Source organism: Armigeres subalbatus, chromosome 1, assembly GCF_024139115.2.
Source record: "Armigeres subalbatus isolate Guangzhou_Male chromosome 1, GZ_Asu_2, whole genome shotgun sequence".
Taxonomy (NCBI): domain Eukaryota; kingdom Metazoa; phylum Arthropoda; class Insecta; order Diptera; family Culicidae; genus Armigeres; species Armigeres subalbatus.
Genome location: NC_085139.1, coordinates 18,567,072 through 18,593,866, shown reverse-complemented (window position 1 = coordinate 18,593,866; position 26,795 = coordinate 18,567,072). Strand labels below are relative to the sequence as shown.

Sequence of the window (26,795 nt, the reverse complement as noted above, 5' to 3'; positions counted from 1 at the left end):
GACAGCTGCACTTGGACCTCTTAGAGAGACCACGGCATCATCTGCAAGTTGTCTGAGCGTGCATTGTCCTTCCAAACAATTGTCAATATCTTTAACATAGAAATTATAAAGCAAGGGACTTAAACATGAACCTTGGGAAGACCCATGTAGCTATTTCTGGAAGTTGTCAGAGTGCCGAGTGTAAAATTCATTTGTTTTTCTGACAACAAATTGTACAAGAAATTATTCAAAATAACGGGCAATCCATTACTGTGCAGATTGTCTGACATGGAAACTGAATCAAAAGCGCCCTTAATATCCAAGAATACTGAAGCCAATTGCTCCTTGTGCGCAAAGGCCAGCTGTATATCTGAAGAGAGCAACGCTAGACAATCATTTGTTCCTTTACCTTTACGAAATCCAAACTGAGTATTTGAGAGTAATGCATTTTGTTCAACCCAATGGTCGATTCTTGAAAGGATCATTTTTTCCAATAATTTTCTCATGCATGAAAGCATGGCAATCGGTCGGTAGGAATTGTAATCAGACGCTGGTTTCCCAGGCTTTTGAATAGCTATTACTTTGACCTGTCGCCATTCTGGTGGTACGATGTTGTACTCCATGAAACAGTTGTACAGGTCAAGTAACCGTCTTTTTGCGATATCTGGGAGATTTTTAAGAAGATTGAATTTGATGTTATCGCATCCCGGAGCAGAGTTATTCGATGAAAGAAGAGACATAGATAGTTCCAGCATTGAGAATGGCCCATCCAAAGAACCGGGATCAGTGACTGATTCTCGAAATAGCGGTTCTGCTGGTACGGAATCTGGACAGACCTTTTTTGCGAAATTGAATATCCATCGGTTGGAGTATTCTTCACTCTCGTTGGTGGAAATGCGGTTCCGCATGTTGCGGGCCGTTTTCCAAAGTGTTGTCATTGAGGTTTCTCGCGATAGTCCCTCGATAAAACGTCGCCAGTAGCTACGTTTTTTAGCCTTGAGAAGATTTTTGAGCTTTCTTTCAAGCCTCAAATACTCTTCAAAAAGCTCGGACCTTCCGTGTTTGAAGGCATCAGATTTCTCAGAATACAACTTAGTACATTCATCATCCCATCCAGGAGTGGCTGGTCTTCTTATGACAGATGTACTTGGAACGCGTCGTTTCTGAGCTTCCAGTGCGCTTTTATGAATCAATTCGGTAAGGAATCGATACTCATCCAGTGGCGGAAGAATATCAGTTGATTCAATACCAATTTTTACCGCCGATGCAAATTTTTGCCAGTCAATGTTCTTCGTGAGATCGAAAGGAACATTAACTGGTTCAGATTCTTGATAGCCACTTTTAATGGTGGTGGCTATCGGCATATGGTCACTACCGTGGGGATCTTGGATAACCTTCCACGTGCAATCTAACGATAGTGAATTAGAACATAAAGACAGATCAATACGGCTTTGTTGACCATTTGGTCCTATTCGAGTTACTTCACCAGTGTTCAAAATATTCATATTGAAATCGTCACACAAATCATAGAAAATAGGCGCTCTATAATCGTCATACGTTTCGCCCCATCCAATACCATGTGCGTTCATATCACCCAATATCAATACTGGAGATGATAGGAGGGAGACTGCGCTCCAAAAATGTCGATGATTAATAGAGGCATTTGGAGGAATGTACACTGAAGCTATGCAAAGACCTTTATTCTTCACATTTACTTGGCATGCGACGTTTTCTAAGCCGGGAACAGTCGGAATGGGAATTCTGTAGAAGGAGTAGCAGCTTTTGATCCCCAAAAGAACGCCACCATAATGATCATCCCGATCTTGGCGAATAATGTTAAAATCGTGGAAGTTGATTTCATCTTCAGAAGAAAGCCATGTTTCACAGAGAGCAAATACATCACAATCGGAATTGCGAATCAAAAACTTGAACACGTCCAATTTATTTTTTAGACTATGACAGTTCCACTGCAGCACAGTGATTGTATCTTGTATGGCCGTATTATCCATCGAAAGATACAATTTCTGCAAGAAGGGGCCATGAAACAGTCAATTGCTTCAGATAACTTTCTACTGTTGGAATGAAGAGGTCAATGATTGGCCTCAATGAATCTGGAATATTGAAAAGATTCAAAAAGCGGTCCACGAGGTCCTTAAAGGATATCAATCCTCGCTTGGACGAGATTCTCTTTTCGGAAGTGCGAGTAGCATTTTCCTTTTCATTGATAATCCTAGCCGGATGTTTCTTAGGAACATCGGTTTTAGGCAATGGCGGGAATGTCTTAGAGCAGCAGGGATCTGCAGTGAAGACTGGTTGCTTCGGAATTTAAGTAATCCCCATTACCTTCAGATTTTGCCAAGCCTTTATGGATGACTTTTGTTTTCTTTCGGCGCGATCCTGGGAAGACGGTTGCTTCCTCTTTTCGGGCGCGTGTACCTCCGAAGAATCATCCATGTCGGCTGCGTCAGAGTCCGATTCATCAATGGAGATGGAATCATAATAGTCACTTACTTGAACGGCAGCTGAAAAGCAGTCTTTGCGGTGGCAGTGGCGGATGTGTCTTGCGCTTTAGCCATTTCCGCATAAGACTGCTTGGAGCGCTGTACCAACGGGCGCTTCACTTTTTGGGTGCGTCTTTTGTACACCGGGCAATCTTGCAAACCATGGGCAGGATCCAAACCACAATAAGCACATTTTGTGGCTTGTTGCTGGCAGGTATCCTCCCGATGTCTTTGGAAACATTTACCACAAAGTGGTTTGTTGTCACAAAACTCGGCAGTGTGACCTAATTGTTTGCAATTGGTACAATTAAATACCCTTGGTACAAACAAACGCACCGGAAACAACATATTCTCGATATCTATATATTTTGGGAGCATCGAACCGGCGAACGTCACCCGAAGCGAGCCTGACTTAGCATATACCTTTTTACCATCTACTGTGGTTGCTGAATGCAATTCCTTGCAGTCCAGGATATCCACGGTAGATTGCAGGGCATTCTTTAAGCGACCTTTCCCTGCAAGCACATCCTTGCAAGTTAAGCTCGCTGCGTTGATCACACCTTCTATTTCGACCTCCCGCGAGGGGACATAAACTAAATATTGAATGTTGTACGCCCTGTCGCCAGCAATTTCATTCGCCACCTGGTATGTAGGTGCGGTGATGCGTAGCTTGTTTCTGTTGATTTGATTGAATTTAAGCTTCGTAAAACGACGCGTCAAGTCTCGTTTGATGCCGAGAAAATCTAGGCTTTTCGCTTTCTGCCGAAAGTAAACAACCAAAGGGCCAGGCGAAGATGCCTGGTAAAACCGTGTGCGAACCTCTTTTGGTGGCTCACCACCTCCCATAGTCTCTGCTTCCATTCTCACCCCGAGAGGTGGAAGGACAATTCTGTCTTATACTAACTTAAAACTATTAGCAAATCAGAAAAAAAAAATAAGAAAAAAAAACTAATTCAATTGATTTCAATCAGTCCCGCTCCAAAAGGGAGAGCAATAAAACAAAATCTGCCACTTATCTGTGCTGCTGCTGTAGATAGCAGCAGAAACAATAGCCTGCTTTACTGGCGTCGCTAGAAGCAGCTACTTCGCTCGCCGACAGTGATCGCCTTGGATCCGTAGGTAGGCACTACACAATAGACTCGCACTACCGAACAACACCCGCGATGAGACACAGCACACACGTCTGGCTCGTTCGAACTATCGGCACGGAATGAAAATGACAGTTGTGCGCCGCCTCCGTATCGAGTGCTAATCTCAGAATCGAATGAAACTTGATGGGCATATAGGGCACTGCACGGACTACTTTGTCTCTTTCTCGCTGTAAAGAAATTAGAAAACAACAAGGCCAGTAAACGTCAAAATTTATGAGAAACGAAAGAGAAAGAGATGTTTCCGTGCAGTGCCCTATAGATATGGTATAGGCCTTTTCATGTGACACTGCCGAGACTGCACTTGTTAACAACCGCTGAACAGGCCTGCAAGTCCGAAGCTGTCACTTTCATAGAAGAACTGTCAATTGACGATGAAATCAGCTGTTTTTAAACGTCTCGTGAAAAGGCCCATTCCTAAACCACTCTGCATACTTAGTTTTTTCAAAAATTGTCAAGAGTAACATTTGATGAGGGCCTAATTTTTTTCCATGTATTTTTTTTAAATCGATGTATCTCTAAAATGACGATACCTACAAAAAAGTGTTGTATGGCGGACTGTCTTGAAACTCCCTGAAGTTTTTTGCAGAAATATCCAAAAAATAAAAAACCAATTTCTACACTGAAAAAAATAGTTTTAAAAATTTAAATGCTTTGAAAACGGGCAACATTGGAACCGAAACTGAAGTGATATTTAATTGTACCCAAAATCATAAGGGTAGTCATTGTTAGGTGAGCTTATCGTCGATCATTAGTTAGATGGAGCGTTCAGAGGTGACCGCGCAGTTGCATGCCCTTATCACCGCTTGTTGCTCCGACTTTCGGTTGTTAACAACAACCACCTCAGTCCCCATTCCACGGCCCAAGCGTTGAAGTCCCCCGCTATCACCACCGGCCTACGCCCCATCAAGTTAGCCGTCAAACAATCCAGCATACGACCGAACTGCTCGGTCAAACATCGAGGCGCATAGCAGCTGCAGAAGAAGATCCCGTTGACTTTGGCAATGACGAAGCCCTCGTGTGTCGAAGACACCAACTCTTGGACTCGGTATCTTCCCTTCCTTAAAAGCCGGGCACTTCGAACCCCCCATGGGGTGCTTGCTGTTCACAGCTTTGCTGGAACAAATCAAACAATTGGGAGGGTTCGTGCAGCATTGTGCCTTATGTCCCTTCAATCCGCAGCGTCGGCAGAGCTAGCTTCTGTCAGGGCCTTTGCAGTCCCATTGCTTGTGCCCCGGTTCCAGGCACTTGAAGCAAACTTCGGGATGCTCGTATATGCCCAAAGGGCACACCGATCATCCCACCTTGATGCTCCCTAACTTGACTACCTTGGAGGCATCCGCTGCAGATAGCCGAACCAATGCTACCTGTGTCTCTGTTGGACCTTTCCGTAGCCGAACGGCTGCGGTGGGCGTCTCCACTTCACACTGTCGCCGCAGTGCCGTGACGCGCTCTTCGACTTCTGTGATCTCGTCCAGGTCTTTAACCCTTAGATTCACCTCCGTCGTGAACGCCCTCACCTTGACTGTCTCGCCTAGGTCTTCCTTCGCCAACTTCTTGAAGGCGGCGCCCTTTTGCGAGACGCCCCGCTTCAGCTCGAAGATCATCACGTCCGTCCGGGTACGTCTTATTCGACGTACGTCGGCGCCGAGTTCACCGAGCTTGACGTCACTCCTCATCGCCTTCAAGACGTCCAAGTACTTAGCCTCGTCCGTCTTGATGACTAGGGCATCGCCCCTGGAGCGATTGGCGCCTACCCTAGACTTCTTGCTACCCTCATTCGCCTGGGCCTTCTTTTCGGCCCTTGACGTTTTCGGTTTCTTCTTGTTCTTGACCAGGGTCCAGGAAGCGTCATCTCCCTCTATTTTCCTGGTCTGGGGCGGCTGAGAGCTCTCAGCCTGCCGTAACCCCATACCACCGTCTTTCCTGGGTGGACGGACCTTTCCAGGTCCTTCCTCCCCCGGTTTTGGAGGTATCTGGCCGGGGTTCAGCTTCCCAGCCCCACTACCCTTGTTCGGGGTAGTAACCCTCCGCGTTTTGGAGCGGCCCTCAGGGAGCTCATCCCCTGAAGACTGTCTCCCCTGTGTTTGTGTCTGCTCCAATGGAACAGTCACCCCCGAATACTTGAGCCTCAGTCTCGTTAGACTTCGGCACCACCGTCTTCGCTGGCACGCCCTCGGTCGATTCGACCTTGCCTGAGCCCGCGAATCCTTGGGCCTCAGTCTGGGTAGACCACGACACCACGGATTTCACGGGTTCGCACTTGGCCGTCCCGACCGCCCTCTCCGGCTTGGCGTCCAACTTCGACTTTCGAAGTTTCAGCAAACTCCCCTTAAGGTCCTTACTGATATAATGCTTCGATGACGCAAAGTCGCCATCATCGACTCCAGCTGTTCCGTCGCCTCCTCGAAGCCCGAAAGCCCTTCGCCTTTGCGGTTCATCGCCCTTACAAGCCATGGGCAGTCAATAACCTCTACCTGCGTTTTTTAGCCGATATGAAGGTTAAGTGACTCACGCTGGCGCTGCGCACTGAGCTGCCGACTATTGCCTGTGGCCTCCTAGGCGGAGACCTGAACAACCCACTTCTTGCGAAGGGGTTGTCGCCTACACTACTATCACTAATTGAAGAATTGATTTGGTTTTCCATTTTGATCCCACGAGTTGCTCGGGAAAAGAGGTCCACTACGCCAGAGCCCAGCATGACGAGGTAAGAGACAATTACTGTGGAGGGTGCCCAGGTACCCCACAGGCTCCTAGTCCTAGCTTATTATTTCACCCCCCTGGCCATGCATCCCCTCAGCACGGCTTAACGCCTTGGGATTTGGGATTAGTGACGATGATCCCCTTGGTCGCAGCCCCTCACTCTAGCTGATGTCAGAAGGACAACAGTGCCCAGGCTGCACTTCCAGCTAAGCTGGCGGTCGATTGTCATCGGAAGACCCGTGGAAGCGTGAGATTGGAACTTGTGAGGGCCAGAGCTGTGTAGGTCGCTCCTTCCCAGATGTCAACTCACCATTTCGCAGCCCGATGTCTGTGTGTGTGTATGTGTGTACTCATTTTTCAGGCACTTATCCTCAACCGCAATTTGCTCGCAACAAGTTCCATTCGACGCGGAATCTTGTCCCATTGTTCCGTATTGAAAATTAGCCCAATTGGACTATGGGCTTTGGAGTTATGGCCAAAATATATTTTTTTACAAGAAAAATTCTCACTCACTTTTTAGGCACTTACTCTTAGCTGATTTACTCGCAACAAGTTTCATTCGACGCAAAATCATGTCCCATTATTTCCTATTAAAAATTGGCCGGATCGGATGGGCTCAGAAGTTATGGCCAAAATACTTTTTTTTTCATGCCAAAAGTGCGTAGAAATTACTCACTCGAAAAAAACGAGAAAGGCACCATCACCGCTAGGTGGATTAAACTGGGTTTTTGTAATGTAAATAGTAAATAATTTTGTTTTTCAAATGATTTCTGCTGCACTATGTAGTTGGATTCCTAAGCTTCTTCTTCTTCTTTTCCTTCTTCAATCTTCATCTTCATCTATAGCATAGCATAGCATAGCATATGTGATTGTACAAATCGTGGGTGGCTATACAATGCTCAATCGAGCAATCTACTGTATATTGACGCAAATTGGTACTTGGGATTAGTACCTTTTCCTTTACAGTAGCAGTTGTATACCTGGCCACGTCCTTACAATCACGGAAGGAAGGAAAGGAATGTTAGTTCAACATCTACTATTGAAGATGCAGGGAACCCATACTACCTTGATAGATGTCTCGGAAAGGAAAATTTGTGTTAGTGCAAATAATAGGGAGCTCTATTCGACAATATAGAGTGCTTGTCAATAACAGTATATGCTGAAAAATTATTAAAATATATTCATTAATTTACTTACGAACTGTCCAAAGCAGCACAAAATTACCCGGATCTTGCAAATGTTTCGCATCATATACAAATTTAATCCCACACTTATTCACAGAACGATAAAAACAGAACCACAAACGCGGATTTCACGAATGTTCAGCGTCCTACCTAAAAAAACGTCCAATCGCGCACCAAATGTTTACTCACTCGCTTCTTCTTCATCTTCATCTATGGCTCTAAATTCAATCCGGAACTTGGCCTGCTTTTCTACATAGTTTTTCATTGGCATTTCCTCAGTTATTAATTGAAAGCTTTTCTATGCCCTTCATTGCATGAGTGAGTATGCATCTTGTGTGGCAAGTACAATGGATACACTATGCCCATGCCTACGCTTTTGCTCTGAAAGCTTTGCTTATAAGCTTAAAAAACGCCACTCGGTTCGCAGGTAGCTAGTATGAAGAATGGCGAATAAGCAAATCTGTAGGTCAGTTGGATCGTAGTTTCGTAGTTTCATAGAAGTCCTCATCGGCTATATTTGATTTCTATATTCATAAATTTCCGATCCAATGGAAACAACGAACGTTCGCTAATTGAACGTTCTGCCGTTTTAGCACTTTTTAGCTAATTGGAGTGCTACAAAATTAAAAGGCAGGCATCCATAAAAAGTATTGTGAAAATCGTACGTTTCCTTTTTATGTTTGGCGGGATCGATAGATTTTGGCAAGTACACGTAGGTCAAAATACTCCAGTTGTACACCAGCTAGTTAGCGATAATTTGATTCATTGATATTTACGATAATTATGCTCAGGGAATCAATATTCGAGCAACGCCTAACAATATACTCTTTGTCATCAACAGAGTTTGTTACTGACAAACGTACCTAGCGACAAACCTTTATCAGAACCCGAACACAATATGACAAGAATCCTTTGCCTTGCATGCTCTGATATCTCCGAAAATACGCCGCTAATTTTGTAATCATTGTTCAATTCTCGAATATTTCCATAAAAGAAGAAACTATGATAGCATAAAACCGAAATTTTCACTATAAATAATGCAAAATAACGGGATGAAAAGTTAGCAACAAGATTGTCTTCTTTTTTGTTGCTGACAAAATTTTTCGGATCTTTGTCATTATTATCTCCGACAAAAACAAAGCTTTGTCGTTGGTTCTCTTTTGTCGCTTGTTTCGCAAGCGCATTCCAAAAAAATTGATTCCCTGATTATGCTACATCTTTATATTAAATGACCATCTGCATTATTCGATATTCGTGTTGATATGGTGATCAAATGGTCATTATTAGCAACATTTTCACAATTATATTTTTTGAATCACCCTACTATCGGCTCTGCGACAAGGAACAGAGGCGGCGTATACCAAATACAGCGATTGGTTGAAGATTGGTTTGATTCCTGCAAAACTAGTTCTCTTGTCTGTTCTTTTGCGCTCTCAAATGTGCTAATATTGATAGTAGCTGGATAGAATCTGAAGGAATTTATCTGACAACAAGCAGTTCTACTTACGATGCCGTCCTGTAAAGTTTACTGCGGTGGAAGTCCTATTATTGTGCTGATCATTTGCGGCCTGGTAACCGATCGCGCGCTCTGTCGATTGCAGCCAGCAGAGAATGTGTTTGCCACCGACGTGAATGAGGCGTTGCTGCCCAACGTGCGCCAGAGTTTGAATGGTACGCATTATTATTTTTGATTGTCGTTTTTAATTACCCTTCTGGCATGTAAGTAAGTATTCTAATCCATTCTCAGATTGCCATCTCCGGTACCACAAATATGGTGACTACTATTTGATCTACCCGATCTTTGGGGTTCCCGTGCGGTTGGGAGAGTTTGCTCACATGGCTACCATCGGTTGGACAGGGCAGGATGGCGCCATTGATTTCGGCTGTGGAGGTTCGTTGATCACCGCTCGACACGTGCTCACCGGTGCCCACTGTGCCAGCCGTGATGGAGTTGCACCGGACGTTGTCCGTTTGGGCGTGATCCACATCAATCTCACTCTCGATGATCCCAAAAATAAGTTTGCACAGCAGTACGAAATCGAAAACTTCCAGCGGCATCCGGAACATAAATTCTCATCCTATTACTTCGACATTGCTATTATCACTTTGGTGGGATCGGTTACCATCAATGATGTTGTGACGCCGGCTTGTCTCTGGAATCAACCGGAAGTCGATTTTCCACGCCTTGAAGCCGTTGGATTCGGGCAAACATCCTACGCGGGCAATAAAACTCCGGTCTTACTTAAAGTACAACTGTCTCCAATCTCGAACGCGGAGTGTCGAAACTTTCACAACTCCAACATTCGGAAGCTTCGTTTAGGAATAGTGGATGAACAGATCTGCGCTCGCGACAGTAAAATGGATACTTGTCTGGGCGATTCCGGCGGGCCACTTCAGATCAAGCTCATGTCCAACCATCGAACAACACCTTACGTTGTGGGAATCACCTCGTTTGGAGTATTCTGCGGCACCATAGCGCCTTCCGTGTACACCCGGGTCTCGTCCTACATATCGTGGATTGAAACGGAAACTGGAGAATCTTTCGCAGCGGAAACATGTGCTGCTCGGTACATTCAGTACAGAGAGGCTGACTTGTCGATGGTGGCGAGTCGCGTTGGTGATCACGAGTTTATTGAACCTGAGAAGAGCTACATGGATATTGAAATAATGGTGAAGCATCGTGTCTATCTGGGGTATACGCGTGGAAACAAGATTCTGTGGAATTGTGGTGGTGTGTTGATAAATGAGGATTACGTGCTTACGGTGGCACACTGTGACAAATTTCTGTTCAATTCATCACCGACTCATGTTAAGGTTGGGGACTTGGATTTTCACAACGATCATCCGAAGGCGCAAATCATTCGGATAGAGAAGTTCATAAAACATCCCAATTATCAACAGGGATACCTGGAGAACGATATAGCACTGGTTAAACTGGCCACGGATGTCAAGTGAGTACATAATTTGATTGGTTCTTGACTGTATGACTGAATTCTTCGAGACTGTCGTACCGTTCACTGTGTCTAATTTGAAGACAAATGTTCCATGATTTAACAGTAACATTCTGAAGCGGTAAGATGCGCGGCTATAAAGACTATGCTGAGATTGGCTGGGTTCGATTCCCGGTGCCGTCTAGGTAATTTTCGTCGGCTTGGAAATTGTCTCGACTTCCTTGGGCATAAAAGTATCATCGTGTTAGTTCTGTTAGTTATAACCTCCGATAGATATTTAGGTTCTTAGGTTATTTTATCATGTGAATATCACGGCTAAAACCGACAATATTGCAAAAAAAATATCTGATTCGTATGGAAATTTTGCATGTGCTGTTCACAACGCGCATTCTGAATGAATTCTGAATTCTGAATGAATGCGGCATTCATTTTCTTTGGCACTATATTTCGTTCAACAACTTTCGCTTAATTTAAAAAAAAAACCTCACACTTTTTTTTATTGCTGAAATCTAACAAAATCTTGCTGATTTTGTTTATGCTGTTAATCTAGCAATTTTTTCAGCAAAAAAAATATTGATCAACCAACAAAGTTGAATCTAAATAAATGACTGTTTGTTTGCTGAACCTTCAGCAATAAGGAATATCAAGTAGCTGATTTATCAGTAATGTATTTCCAGCAAAAAGATTTTTTATTCGTATATATAATTGGTAAGTAAGAATTCCACGAGGAATAAACACTGGTTGTTTTGTTAATGTGCATACATTCGCACATTTTAATTTTTTAACAAAGCAAATAAATTAATCACTTGTCATGAGACGAGTTTGTATAATCCCATTTAATTCCACCACTTAATTGTACCTTGACAGATACGTATTTCGACCTCAACAGTAAGGTCGTCTTCAGTGTCTAGTACTTGACTCGACTCAATAATAATTGGTGGAATTAAATGGAGGTTACTTAACTCGTCTTAGACGGTTGAATACATTCCACTAAAAAGAGCTTAAAATATTTTTCCTTTTAAATTATGTTTTTTTTTTTGAGTAGCAGCAGCAATGTTTAAATAATAATGTCGGGTAAACAAAAAACTCGTTGTGAAACTTTTCAGATTGAGTAGCCGTTCAATAAATATAATAATAACTAACAAATCCGGCGTTGAACATGAAAAAAACCTAAACCTTTTTTTGAAATAACTCTCGATCGAAATTACCGAAATTGCCGAATAGTTTGTTATAATACATGAGAGAGACATAATCGCCACTTAGGGGATGGTTAGGGTTTTTATCGTTTAGTCCCCCTTGTAACATTGAGGGCGCTCAATGTTCAGGGCGACTGGAAGCGATTGGCTCAGGATCGAGTTCAGTGGAGAAGGATACTCCATTCGGCGTAGGTTCATCGAAGAGCTGTAGCCCATCGAGTATCGAGTATCCCCCTTGTTACACGTTTCAGATGGAATATTCTAACTATTTAAATGATCGTTTAAATCGTTTAGGCAACTTGAGACCAGACAGCTAATTGAAATTATTTTTTTGCAATATAATTACTCTTAATACTTGATTTTACAGTTCTTGCATGAGTTATAAAACGGCCTACATTTCCATATCATTGAAATGGGTGCTTTAATGAATATTATGGAACTCAAATGGGTTGCATAAAATCCATTTTACCACTCATTTGTGTGCTATAATGGAAAACCAACATTAGAACAGTAGTTGCATGACCACATTTTGTTCAATTAGCTTGGGTGAGTGCTCAAAATAGTGTATCTTTTGTGTCACGTAATAAATGAAATAGTTAGATGGACAAGACATCAAAATTCTTCAAAGGCAGGTTTATCTATCGCTTCATGGTTTGTCGAGCATGCAATGTGGTACGATAACATGGAATCTGTTTGCCTTCTGCAGTAAATTAATTTTTTGGCAAGAATGACCATGTGGTACAGATTTATCATGTTAAAATTCATTTTTCGCCATTGCAAAAAATAGCGTGTGTAACTCGTAGCAGAACTTTATTTTTTCAAGCACTCGTAGTATTCATATAGAAACGTAGGGTATCCAATCATGGTTTGAACCAAATGGCAGGCATGAGATGAGCCGTCAGAACAAAGTTCATTTATTTCATTATAAAGACAGGTTACAACTGCGAGCTCTAGTTTATATGGAAGCATAGTTCATTATCTTTCTAAAAACATCCTAGGTTCACATATTTAAGATTAGTTTTATTGAAAAAACCTAATAATTACATTACTTTGGTTCATACCATGGTTTGAACTACACCGTTCATGGTTTGACCTAAATTCGTGCCATGGTTTGAAATACTGGCAGCAGCTCCTAAATATAATACTTATTACATGCATGAAACAATTTCATGGTGAAAATGGTTCTCGACAACGATCCGACGGGCACAAGAAGACGAGGTGCGCAGCGGGCAAGGTGGATCGATCAGGTGGAAGATGACTTGCGGACCCTCCGTTGAGCTAGAGCGACTGAAGCAACCTGATGTCGCCACTGCATACGCGCAGCATCTCGAGGCAGCGTTGCCGGAAGAGGGTGAGCTCGATGGGGCCCCTCTTGAGGACTGCTGGAATACAGTCAAAGCAGCCATTAACGACGCAGCGGAGAACAACGTCGGGTATATGGGTCGAAGTCGACGGAACGATTGGTTCGACGAAGAGTGCAGACAGATTCTGGAGGAGAAGAACGCAGCGCGGGCGGTCGCGCTGCAGCAAGGTACCCGGCAGAACGTGGAACGTTATAGACGGAAGCGGAGACAGCAGACCCGCCTTTTTCAGGAGAAGAAACGCCGCCTGGAAGAAGCGGAGTGCGAGGAGATGGAACAGCTGTGCCGTTCTCAAGATACACGCAGATTCTAACAGGGAAGGATAGGAGGGAGGGAAGTTAAGGATGCCATTCAACAGCTAAAGACCAATAAAGCAGCTGGTAAGGATGGTATCGGAGCTGAGCTCATCAAGATGGGCCCGGAAAAGCTGGCCACTTGCCTGCACAAACTGATAGTCGGAATCTGGGAAACCGAACAGCTACCGGAGGAGTGGAAGGAAGGGGTTATATGCCCCATCTACAAGAAAGGCGACAAACTGGAGTGTGAGAGCTTTCGAGCGATCACCATCCTTAATGCCGCCTACAAAGTGATATCCCAGATTATCTTCCGTCGTCTGTCACCATTAGTGAACGAGTTCGTGGGAAGTTATCAAGCCGGCTTCGTTGACGGCCGCTCGACAACGGACCAGATTTTTACTGTACGGCAAATCCTTCAAAAATGCCGTGAATACCAGGTCCCAACGCACCATCTGTTCGTTGATTTCAAGGCGACATACGACAGTATAGACCGCGTAGAGCTATGGAAAATTATGGACGAGAACAGCTTCCCTGGGAAGCTTACCAGACTAATCAAAGCAACGGTGGATGGTGTGCAAAACTGTGTGAAGATTTCGGGCGAACACTCCAGTTCGTTCGAATCGCGCCAGGGACTAAGACAAGGTGATGGACTTTCGTGCCTGATGTTCAACATTGTGCTAGAAGGTGTCATGCGGAGAGCCGGGTGTAACAGCCGGGGTACGATTTTCAACAGATCCAGTCAATTTATTTGCTTCGCGGATGACATGGACATTGTCGGCCGAACATTTGCAAAGGTGGCAGAACTGTACACCCGCCTGAAACGTGAAGCAACAAAAGTTGGACTGGTGGTGAATGCGTCAAAGACAAAGTACATGCTTGTGGGCGGAACCGAGCGCGACAGGGCCCGCCTGGGAAGCAGTGTTACGATAGACGGGGATACCTTCGAGGTGGTCGAGGAATTCGTCTACCTCGGATCCTTGCTAACGGCTGACAACAACGTTAGTCGTGAAATACGAAGGCGCATCATCTGTGGAAGTCGGACCTACTACGGGCTCCAGAAGAAACTGCGGTCGAAAAAGATTCGCCACCGCACCAAATGTGTCATGTACAAGACGCTTATAAGACCGGTTGTCCTCTACGGACATGAAACATGGACAATGCTCGAGGAGGACTTGCAAGCACTCGGAGTATTCAAGAGACGGGTGCTTAGGACCATCTTTGGCGGTGTGCAAGAAGACGGTGTGTGGCAGCGAAGAATGAACCATGAGCTCGCCCAACTCTACGGCGAACCCAGTATCCAGAAGGTAGCTAAAGCCGGAAGGGTACGATGGGCAGAACATGTTGCAAGAATGCCGGACAGCAACCCTGCAAAGATGGTGTTCGCTTCCGATCCGGCAGGTACGAGACGGCGTGGAGCGCAGCGAGCGAGATGGGCAGACCAGGTGCAAAACGACTTGGCGAGCGTGGGGCGTATCCGAGGATGGAGAGATGCGGCCTCGAACCGTGCATTGTGGCGCCAAATTGTTGATTCAGTGTTATCTGTTTAGATGTTAACTAAATAAATGAAATGGAAAATGCATGTTTGTCGTTAGTTGCAGATCGATTTCCAGTATTTCGGCCAAACGAACAGGATCTTCGGATGCACGTCGAGCAACATTTCCTGGTAAAAACGTAAAATAAGAAATTAAAATCCAACTCCTTCAATCACGATAAATACCTGTTGTGCTGGTGCCTCCAGATGGACGAGGATAGTCCAGCCGCAAATGCAGCTCCTTCAGAAAACGTTGTTGTATTTCTTTCTTACGATTTGCTACAATAGTTTTGTTCTTGTCTCCTCTAGCTTGATTAGATTTGATGGGCAGTTTGCAAGAAATGTGAGTGAGGACTTCAAGGAAACGTATCTACAAGTGAAGTACACTACATCCTTGATTCAGCATTTCTGGATTCGCATGGTAATTTCGGACTGCATTCAAATCGTTCATTTTTGAAGGCGGGCATCCACATATGTAGCATACAATACTGGATGTGAAGCGATGCTTTTCCATCCAACATCGTCAAGTAAAACTCAGAGTCAACGATTAGAATTTTTTCTCCAAATTTGTAATGAATTGGTTGCATGGTTGTTAGTTCATGTTCCATTTCGCTTTTGGTTTTTCGACTCATTTCTTTCGACTCTTTTTCAAATTTTATAGATTTTGGCCTGCAAAATCTTACTGATTGCGGCGTTGGGTTAACCAAGAGAACGGTATCATTCTCCGCAGTCAATCGCAGAGGAACCGTCGAAGTTATGAACAGTGACGATTCATGATGATCATCAGTTGAAGTGTAGCCTTGCTGAAATCGAGCTTGATCAGAGCTGCCATCGAATCCCCAAATGACAATCATCTTGGCGTTCACCTCTGCTGGAGACTCAAACATGTTTACATGATTGCCAATATACTCCTGTTGACTTCGAATAACTCTAGTGACAGTGTGATTCATCAAATCCTACAAGGGCACACTAGCTTCAACCTCATTTACCTGAATGTTATCCGGTCTGCATTGTTTTTTACAATCTCGCACTGGTAGAAAAGAATGACCATGCAACAGAGCTGCATTCCTGATTCTCGTGTACTGTTCTTTCGTCAACTCACAGTCCAAAAGAAGTGCCAAGGCCGCTTCTGAACTCATCATTTTTGGACCAACTATATCAGAATGAGAATTAAGGTCCCTGGATTTCAATTCTTCAACCACCTTCTTATCACCATTTCTAGCAGCAACATACTTTTCGATATCCAAAGCCAATTTCGTGTTATTCTCGAAACATTCTGCTGCTTTGCTTATCGTTCTCCGTTTTGATCTAAATCAGCGGTTCTCAACCTTTTTTGTTGAGAGGTACCTCTTCGAGCTTTTACATTCATTGAGGTACCCCCTATTTTTTTGCTGTAAAGCAAAAAAAGCATAACGTATAAATATGAAAAAAGGACCGAAATATTAACGCGATATATGGCACTCCAAAAAGTTGTGAAATTTTTGTTGTTCCGTGAAGTTTTCCAAAACAAATAAAGTTTATAAATACATACTCAGAGGACTTTTTGGAGCTTCCGAGCCTTTTGAAAATAGCCTCCGTGTGCCTTGAAACTTTGCTTCCGAGCCTTTTGAAAAGAGGCAACAGCAGAGCATTTTGCAGTCTCTTGGAGGATTTTGCCAAGTCTGTTGAAAGCAGGTTTTCGATCCTCTTGAAAGGAGGCTTTCGAGCTTCCGGGCTTCCGAGCCTCTTGAAAGGAGGCTTCCGAGCCTCTTGAAAGGAGGCTTCCGAGCCTCTTGAAAGGAGGCTTCCGAGCCTCTTGAAAGGAGGCTTCCGAGCCTCTTGAAAGGAGGCTTCCGAGCCTCTTGAAAGGAGGCTTCTGAGCCTCTTGAAAGGAGGCTTCCGAGCCTCTTGAAAGGAGGCGTCTGAGGCCTCTTGAAGGAGGCTTCTGAGGCCTCTTGAAAGGAGGCTTCTGAGCCTCTTGAAAGGAGGCTCTGAGGCCTCTTGAAAGGAGGCTTCTGAGCCTCTTGAAAGGAGGCTTCTGAGCCTCTTGAAAGGAGGCCTGAGCCTCTTGAAGGAGGCTTCTGAGCCTCTTGAAAGGAGACTTGAGGCCTCTTGAAAGGAGGCTTCTGAGCCTCTTGAAAGGAGGCTTCTGAGCCTCTTGAAAGGAGGCTTCTGAGCCTCTTGAAAGGAGGCTTCTGAGCCTCTTGAAAGGAGGCTTCTGAGGCCTCTTGAAAGGAGGCCTGAGCCTCTTGAAAGGAGGCTTCTGAGCCTCTTGAAGGAGGCTTCTGAGCCTCTTGAAAGGAGGCTGAGCCTCTTGAAAGGAGGCTTGAGCCTCTTGAAAGGAGGCTTGAGGCCTCTTGAAAGGAGGCTTCTGAGCCTCTTGAAAGGAGGCTTGAGCCTCTTGAAGGAGGCTTCTGAGCCTCTTGAAAGGAGGCTTCTGAGCCTCTTGAAAGGAGGCTCTGAGCCTCTTGAAGGAGGCTTCTGAGCCTCTTGAAAGGAGGCTTCTGAGCCTCTTGAAAGGAGGCCTGAGCCTCTTGAAAGGAGGCTTCTGAGCCTCTTGAAAGGAGGCTTCTGAGCCTCTTGAAAGGAGGCTTCTGAGCCTCTTGAAGGAGGCTCTGAGCCTCTTGAAAGGAGGCCTGAGCCTCTTGAAAGGAGGCCTGAGCCTCTTGAAAGGAGGCTTCCTGAGCCTCTTGAAAGGAGGCTTCTGAGCCTCTTGAAAGGAGGCCTGAGCCTCTTGAAAGGAGGCTTCTGAGCCTCTTGAAAGGAGGCTTGAGCCTCTTGAAGGAGGCTTCTGAGCCTCTTGAAGGAGGCCTGAGCCTCTTGAAAGGAGGCTTCCGGAGCCTCTTGAAGGAGGCTTCTGAGCCTCTTGAAAGGAGGCTTCTGAGCCTCTTGAAAGGAGGCTTCTGAGCCTCTTGAAGGAGGCTCTGAGCCTCTTGAAAGGAGGCTTCTGAGCCTCTTGAAAGGAGGCTTCTGAGCCTCTTGAAAGGAGGCTTCCTGAGCCTCTTGAAAGGAGGCTTCTGAGCCTCTTGAAAGGAGGCTTCCTGAGCCTCTTGAAAGGAGGCCTGAGCCTCTTGAAAGGAGGCCTCCGAGCATCTTGAGAGGAGGCTTCAGAGTCTCTTGAAAGGAGGCTTCTGAGCCTCTTGAAAGGAGGCTTCCGAGCCTCTTGAAAGGAGGCTTCCGAGCCTCTTGAAAGGAGGCTTCCGAGCCTCTTGAAAGGAGGCTTCCGAGCCTATTGAAAGGAGGCTTCCGAGCCTCTTGAAAGGAGGCTTCCGAGCCTCTTGAAAGGAGACTTCCAACCCTCTTGCAACGGAGCTATTTAGCTTTTCGGAAAAAGCCGTCATGCCTCTCAAATAAAGGCCTCCGAGCAATCTAGGTTCTAGATTTTAATCACTTTACGTTTTGTCCCACAGCATTTAATACACTGTGCTGTTTGTAGTGGCAAGATTTAATAGGTGCTGATTCACTGATCACCATGCATATTATGTGCAATATAAAGTTTTGGAATAAAAATTTTTACAATTATCGATAAGTGGTTATTGATATTGTAATACATCCGCCATTACGCATTATTGTCCGAGGTACCCCCTGAGGCGAGCGAAAGTACCCCCAGGGGTACATGTATCCTAGGTTGAGAACCGCTTATCTAAATGATTGATCTTCATAGCATAGTTTTCGACGACCTACCTTGCTTCCCCATGGTTTTTCGTCATCAGGGTTTTCTTCAGGGACCTTACTCACCACCGGGATTTCCAACGAAATTTTCAAATCAACGGATAACCAGCCTTTGTGATGCAACTGAAACTTTTTGAAGTCACGGTGACAGCATGCGGCATAAAACTTATGGAATTTACTTTTCAATCTACACAATGATTTCCGCAACATTAAATTATTTTTGTTATTTAGAACAACTCCAAATCTCTCTTCTATAAATCGGACACAATTAGCGATACTGTCTCGCGTTATTGGGTTTAAGGAAATATTAATCAAAGTGTTTTATTCAACGCCATTTTTAACCAGTGCTTTGCGCTAACCACTTCTTAAGGTGACTCGGGGAGGCATTAAACACCGTGTTATTTTTCCTATCTTTCGTCTCTTTCTAGCATTATCACCTCGCAAGTTTGGAGCGGCGTATTTCGGTTTTCAGTTGTTTGATGTAACAGTAAATATGTATCAGCATGTAGATTGCGAGTAAGCACGCGTCGGTGATACTTTTTCAAAATCATATTTGTTGTAGAAAAAAAAAATTAAGCATTCAATGATGAAATGATGACGATTTGATGATGGTTTGTGCTTCCCGTGTCACCTTAAACCAATTTTAAAACTGACGCGTCCTTCAAATGTTTGTATCCCCTGGCCTATGTTTTGAAGCGCTGATGGTTGACACATACCAGAACATGAATTCACCAGCTAACAGAGTGAAAGATACACATATTCGTTTTTTGCAAGCATGTAAACATATGCGGCTACGACGGCGTTGCATGAAAAAACCTATGATAAGCGATATTGCGACCAAGATTTTTTTATGTACAGGTTATCCGACTTGTCAATATCCCCAACTCAGCCATCTTGGATTTTTGTATGGAATCATGCTCATTTATTTACGTTTTGCACTGAAAATTTATGTTTTATGTCCCATCTACTGACGAAGTCGGATAACCTGTACATAAAAAAATCTTGATTGTGACTAGAGATAATTCAATGAAACAGAAACTATGTCTACCAGTAAACTGAATGAGACAGAACATTTTCACTTGTTGTGTTCACTAGTAATAGCAAGCAATAACGCCTTGCTTCTTCTTCTTCTTATTGGCATTACATCCCCACACTGGGACAGAGCCGCCTCGCAGCTTAGTGTTCATTAAGCACTTCCACAGTTTGAAACTTTCTTGAATCTACGAGGGTCAGATGGACCCTTGGCTAATCCCCTGGACACTGGTCTAGCCACGGTGTCCACTTGGGGTGGGCACTACAACCGCCTCTTTTGTGATAGTTGGATTTGTTCGGGTCGTTTATGTATTGTCGTGTTCCTGAAAGAGATTGATTAACTTCGGTAGACTAGCTTCCCTCGTGGCTTTTGGGCAGATGAAATACAATTTTTTTACAGAAAACAAGCAAATGGAATGTAATATTTTAAATCTTAACACTAGTCAACTTAGTTCAGACGAAGAGAACAATTTCATATTTTATTGTGGAAAACATATTTAAACTTTGGGTGTTTCACGGGAGCAAATTTTGAAGAAATTTATTTTAGCGTGTAACTAGAGCGTTGAATTATAATGTATACATGTATACTTGCGTTTTAATTTCTACCAATCTCTTTCTCTGTACAATAACTCGTTGCGGCCGATCGGTGAGCACATGGTGGTCGACATTCAGCAAACAGGGTTGATCATCAGCGACGGCGGCAGTGCAAGGGGCACTCTTAACAGCATGCGGGTTTCGGATCTTGTCTCCACTATACCGTGCCTTGGGGCACGTGGGGCTTGTCTTCATCAGCAAAAATCACTTTTCTTCATTCCAACTTTTTTGGCTAGGGAACCACTGGTAACACAAGGGCCGAAATATAGCGAATGGCCAACGTTCCGTAATGTCCAGGGAGTGGTACCGTATCGCGCGCGCACTTCTCACTATAGTCCAACACGAGCAAGGGACACCAAGGCTGACCGTAACAGTTTAATTTCAAACCACAATTTTGGTATGTCCAAACAGGCACACAATTTCAACGGTCAGCTCGGACCATTCTACTTCACTTCCCGGGTCTATTGTTTGCACCACACTTGCTCGGTTTTGTCTTAATACGGGACGTTAAAATGACCTAGCCGGCTTTAACTCGATCAGAAATATTCGTACTTCTATAAAAATCACTTTTGGTGTCCGTTTTATCTGACCGTTCGTGGTGCAGCGCGGCAGAGGTCTATCCCCAATCTAGCACTTTGTGATTTTAATTAAATGTGGCTGTTAACGTTTATAATCACTTCAGCACTCGATTTTTAGCTTTTTTGTCGTAATAATTTAACTACGAACTCGGAACTACGAATCACTATGATCGGATCGATTCGCGGGTGTTACCAATTTTACCATCACTCCTCTGGACAAGATGCAAAAACTAAGAGGCCGGGTCTATTGCTCCCGGGCCTTTTATATCCTACTCTAGCTGCCATAGTCATGCCCATCGCCATCAACTTCATTCTTCCTGTATCTTTTGCTGCGTTTCTCGTTGCGATATTTTTAGTACTGTTGGAGGGGTTTTGGTTGGTGTTTTGTTTTTATTTTAAATTTGAATTTAAATAAATTTAGTGGACTAGATTGCATGCAAAACCTTTACAAAATTAGACCTTAAGTGCTTGTTTTCCTTGTTTTTTTTGTATAATTTCATAAATATAGAAGAAAATATTCAATTGTAAATAGTGTAAATAAATAATTTAATTAATCTAGTGTAAATAAATCTTTAAATAAAGTATGTAAATAAATAATTTGATAAATAATGCGAATACATATTTTTCTCAACACCAACCAGGAAGTAGACAAACAATTAACACTAATATAACAAAATTGGACACAAGCGTCATCTTTTTCTATAATAATTGTTTGCATACACCCTATAACTACTATGTACAGAATAAACATCAATCAAACATATAAATATGGACCATAGAAATTTATTTCATACATAGACATTTAATAACAAATTAGTAAACAAACACATAAACATATATTTACAATTCTTTTTCTGGGGTCTGAACTAAATTGGCCCAAGAACCAAGCGGTTTTAATTATAACCCTAAAATGGCGGGTTACAAGTTATTAACTGCGAGGTTTCTAAGCCAGGTTACCATTTTTGCATTTGTATATCATGAGGCTAGCACGATGATACTTTCATGCCCAGGGAAGTCGAGACAATTTCCAATTTGAAAATTGCCTAGACCGGCACCGGGAATCGAACCCAGCCACCCTCAGCATGGTCTTGCTTTGTAGCCGCGCGTCTTACCGCACGGCTAAGGAGGGCCCTTGCTACAATACCTTTTATTATTATGAAAGATCGTATTCATAGTCAAAATCAAGAATACGTTATTTCATAATAATAAATACTATAGCAAGGGGTAATTCAACATACTTTTCAATCAATACATTATGGTTAGATTTGTAAGGCGTATCAATTATGTACAAATGCGCCATATCCAGCAGAGCCTAAAATAGTCCTCTTCATGAAGCAGCTTCGGTCCGAATTTTGACAAACATCGCATGAATATTCAAAACATAGAATGACATAGTCAGACGACTACTCCACCAACTCATTCATTCGACTGTCACTGAGTGTGATTACTATGTGCAGAAAAAAAATTTATTAGCATAGTTTATGTTGATGTTTACCGTTGAAAGTGCCTCGAAGATAAAAATCGGATTGAGTCCTGTGTGATAATTCACTTCACTCATTTAAAACGTGTTTAGATTTCAGATAATTTATCAATTTGTAAAATGTGCATAAATATTCAATGACTAATATTCAACTGAATATTGACTGTCCAGAGCCGACTTTAAATGTGTCTGGAAGTGAATCTAATATTTTTTGAAGATATAAACCCCTTTTTAAAGTTACTCTTAATTTAAAAACAAACTATATTTAGTGACTAAGTTAGACAAAGTATCATAAAAATAGATTTGCTTGGGGTTCTATAACGATGGCTTTTATTGGTTTAGTTTCAGATGAAAATACACTGAAAATAATTCCGACAAGAAAGAAGTGAGAAGTGCCATCATTATGAAATTCAATAGCGAATAAGAAGAAAACATTCCCCATCGAATGCAACTTGTTGTAGCAAAATCGATCAAAGGCCACCTTACACCTCGGGAATTTGGTCCGCGGATTTTTTCCCCTTGCATTTTGCATATGCGATGTTTTCGGGATTTGAGCACGGAAAATCAAAATCCCGGCCCCATTTAAAATGCACGGGGACCAAAATCCGGCGGAAAATTTTCCCGAGGTGTAAAGTAGCCTTAAGGTTTAGTACTAGAAAAATTGTCTAATGTTTCAATGTGCACACACACACGGACAGACAAACATTTGCTCAGTTTGTCGAGCTGAATCGATTGGTATATAACACTATAGGTCTACAAGCGCTCTATAAAAAGTACGTTTTGGCAGTGAAATGATAGCCTTTCAGGTACAACTTTGTTGTACGAGAAAGGCAAAACACAATGATAAAGTATAAAAAAATCAAAATTTCACGCAACGCTTTCTGCACCCTATTTACTTAATTCTTTTGGGAACCGCAAATCAACTCAATTTTGGGTTCATTTCATTTGAATCTGTCTTCACAGTAAAAAAAGCCAAATTTAAGTAAAATGCACAAAATCGGAGGGTACCAACTTTGCCCACCACAATCCACCACAAGGTTTTATCAATTCAAATTTATATTATTTTACTTTCGACATGAGCTTGAACCTCTAAGGGTTTGTTCACAAATTACGTAAGGCTAAATTTGGCAATTTTTTAACACCCTTCGTAACACTTTTTGTGTAAGTGGTTTCATTATTTGTATGAATCGTAATGCTCGGTGTGATCTCTCCCCTTATCCCCTCTCCCCGTTACGTAATTTGTAACCAATTCCTAATGGTTAAAGTCTTCTAACCGTGTAGTACCAAATCCACCGTTTTGTGGCTTATTTGGCTTCCATTCATATAACATTTCATTATCGCAGTGACTTCATTAGACATCTTTCGTGTTCTGCAATGAACGAACTCTACTCTTCATCTCAAACATAGCTAAGCGCAGTGTGATCTGCGTACGCTGCTCTGCGCACTCAGCGCTGCGCGCTTAACTGTGCTCTTATTTTATTTTATCAGCTGTGCGTGAATTTTTGGCTCCTTCTCACTTTTGCTTTCGCACACATTCGATGTGTGGAATAGCCGTGATCGTGCGTATCGTTTGAGTGGAAAAATATAACAGCGCGCACTCTCTCTCTTTCACTGAAAGTAAATGTGTGCTGTGCGCGAAATCTCTTGCTGTTGATACGCACTGGGGAGTGCCATCTGCCATCTCTGCCAGTAAGCAATCTTGCCCCCGGAAAACTCCCCCGTGCAAATCAAAAACAGTAGCCCTAGCTCGCTCGGGTTTTCTCCAACTGTGAGAAACCAGCACCAGTGGCTCCGTACCTTTTTGCCGAATCGAACCAGTGAGCAATCTTGCTCCCGAAAACTCCCCCGTGCAATTCAAAAACAGTAGCCCTGGCTCGCTCGGGTTTCCTCCAACTGTGAGAAACCAGCACCAGTGGCTCCGTATCATTGCGCATCAGTTTTTGAAAACGTAAACCTACCTGTAGTTTTCCTTTGCCTAGTAACTAATTTAACTGCAACTGCACTTATGTGTGATGGGTGACAGTAACAGCAATATTAAATTAAATGGAAGGAGAAAAAAATTCCACCTAGAAAAGGTGGCTCCTGGCAGGATCGCCATTTGTGAAATCCGTATTAAGGCTGCCTCACACCTCGGGAAAATTTTCCAGCGGATTTTGAGCCCCGTGTATTTTAAATGGGGCCGGGATTTTGATTTTCCGTGTCCAAATTCCGAAAACATCGCATATGCAAAAATGCATGGGGAAAAAATCCGCGAACCAAATTCCCGAGGTGTGAGGCTACCTTTAAGGTGATTATAGAATAAAGCCAGAAATCGGCCATTTTGTAAACCACGTGCTTTTCCAATAATTCTTTCAAGCGCACGAGATGAAAGATCCATAACGCGTACGGGGCTGAATTAAGGGTAGATCGTTTGCTTAGTTATGCTGAACAATCATAATTTGAGTTTCGGCACTGTACGAAACCTATTACGCCAGATTTGGGCTTTTGGAAATGTATGTAGATAAACGTGTGGTGAATTTGAAATTCACCACGGGCTTCATTCTATAATCACCTTAAGGCAGCCTCACACCTCGGGAATTTGGTCAACGGATTTTTTCCCCATGTGTTTTTACATATGCGATGTTTTCGGGATTTGGGCACGGAAAATCAAAATCCCGGCCCCATTTAAAATGCACGGGGACCAAAATCCGGCGGAAAATTTTCCCGAGGTGTAAAGGCCACCTTACACCTCGGGAAAATTTTCCGCCGGATTTTGGTCCCCGTGCATTTTAAATGGGGCCGGGATTTTGATTTTCCGTGCCCAAATCCCGAAAACATCGCATATGTAAAAATGCATGGGGAAAAAATCCGCGGACCAAATTCCCGAGGTGTGAGGCTGCCTTAAGGTAGCCTTTAAGCACGCACTGTCGCCCGGCAGTTCGAACACCAAAGAGGACGACTCTTTATCGTTCAAAGCAACGCCTGCTTTGATGCGATGTATCGAGGAGTGCATAATTACTATGCATTACGCATGTACGATAGGGTTATCAAGCAGCCTCTCACAGGGGGGCGTATCACATTGTTGCATCGTCGAGTCTGCCTCCGGAACTTGTACACTTTCTGGACGTTTGGTCACTACCGATGGAGATAGGCAGGCTTCTTCCTAACGCCTGAGTAGGCTTAATCATCGGACGGACAGTCGCGAGCACCAACACAGCAGGGTACGGATCGATGTTGCTCACCGCACATGAGTATTTGGGCTTACTCAACCGACGTTTCCTACGAACCGACACCAACTGTCTTTTAGGCACATTCCATATCATCCACTCAGCACTTGCCACTGCCACCCGACTTCTACTCGCGCACTCATCTTTATGTGCGTTCTCGGTTTTTGACCAGTAGCCCCGACTGCTTCAGCGACCTGCACTGTTTCACCCACACCGCATTTGAATGAGCCGTAACAAGAACTAAAGCGATTTTTTACCAAGATTTTGATGGTACCGTTTAGTACGGTAACAATACCTAGACGAAATTTTCTTTTTGGACTAATTTATCTTTGCTCGACTCAGTATTAACTCCCAGGTATTAACAATAAAGTCGTTCAGAATAATTTCCTATAAGACTTGAAATGCATTCTTTTGGCGGTTACATAGCTTTGGCGATTAACGTGCTAATCACCAATAACACCAAACATGCTAATCAAGGTTTGATGAACTTGTAAATTTTGTATGTTTATATTTCCACTAGTAGCACCAGTCAGTAGTATCAACCTGACCCAGTTGTTTATAGAGACAAAGCAACCTTTCGCATGGAATTTCTTAAGAGAGGAGTCTTTATTAGGTTCAACCACAGATAATAGTTCAATCAAAGTTAATTGCCTATTTCCGGGGATTAAACCACCCGACTTAGACGTTAATTTACAATGTTATGAAACTCATATGTGAATATGTACGTTATGTGGAAGATATTGATTTGGAAAATGTATTGGAGGTAACCACTTTCCCTTCGATGGGACTCGAACCCATACAGTACGGGACTCGACTCGACCCTATAGTACGCTAGACTGGTGCTTTAACCAACTAAGTTACGAAGGACCTCCGTCGGCCGACTATGCGTCCAATATGGGAATCTCGAGCTCGTTCAGTAGCCGCTAGGTTGCGAAGGCCGACGGAGGTCCTTCGTAGCTTAGTTGGTTAAAGCACCAGTCTAGCGTACTGTAAAGTCATGGGTTCGAGTCCCATCGAAGGGAAGTGGTTACCTGCAATACATTTTCCAAATCAATATCTTCCACATAAGGTACATATTCACATATGAGTTTCATAACACATGTAATAATTCTTTCGCTACAAATATTCTTATTTCTAGGCCGACGAGAGCCTTTAATACTTCATTTCAATGCAGTAAGATCTAGACCAACATTTGAAAATGGCGTAACAACCAAAGTTTATTCTTTCTGATTCTTAGTCTACATATATACTATACTGCCGCTAACCACAAGTCGAGCACATCTGTATATGGGACTTGCGGTTAGCGGCAGTATAGCTGTATATGTGGACGCAGAATCAGAGGGAATAAATTTTGGCTGATACGCCCTTTTTAAATGTTATTCTAGAGATAATGTGAAAACGAGA

General features: G+C 43.3%; 1 protein-coding gene across 3 annotated transcripts in view; it reads left to right on the top strand.

Annotated features, from left to right (window-relative positions):
• LOC134222442 (ovochymase-2-like) overlaps positions 1-26,795 on the top strand; it is a 70,217-nt gene that overhangs the window by 29,350 nt on the left and 14,072 nt on the right. Inside the window, exons 1-2 of one of the 3 annotated variants that reach the window (XM_062701589.1) lie at positions 9,009-9,186; positions 9,263-10,466. The exons of the other annotated variants lie outside the window; for them this stretch is intronic. Of the exons in view, the coding sequence (XP_062557573.1) occupies positions 9,024-9,186; positions 9,263-10,466 (1,367 nt within the window). The 5' untranslated portion in view covers positions 9,009-9,023. Of the gene's footprint in view, positions 1-9,008; positions 9,187-9,262; positions 10,467-26,795 lie in introns of those variants that run through there. 3 annotated transcript variants of the gene reach the window in all.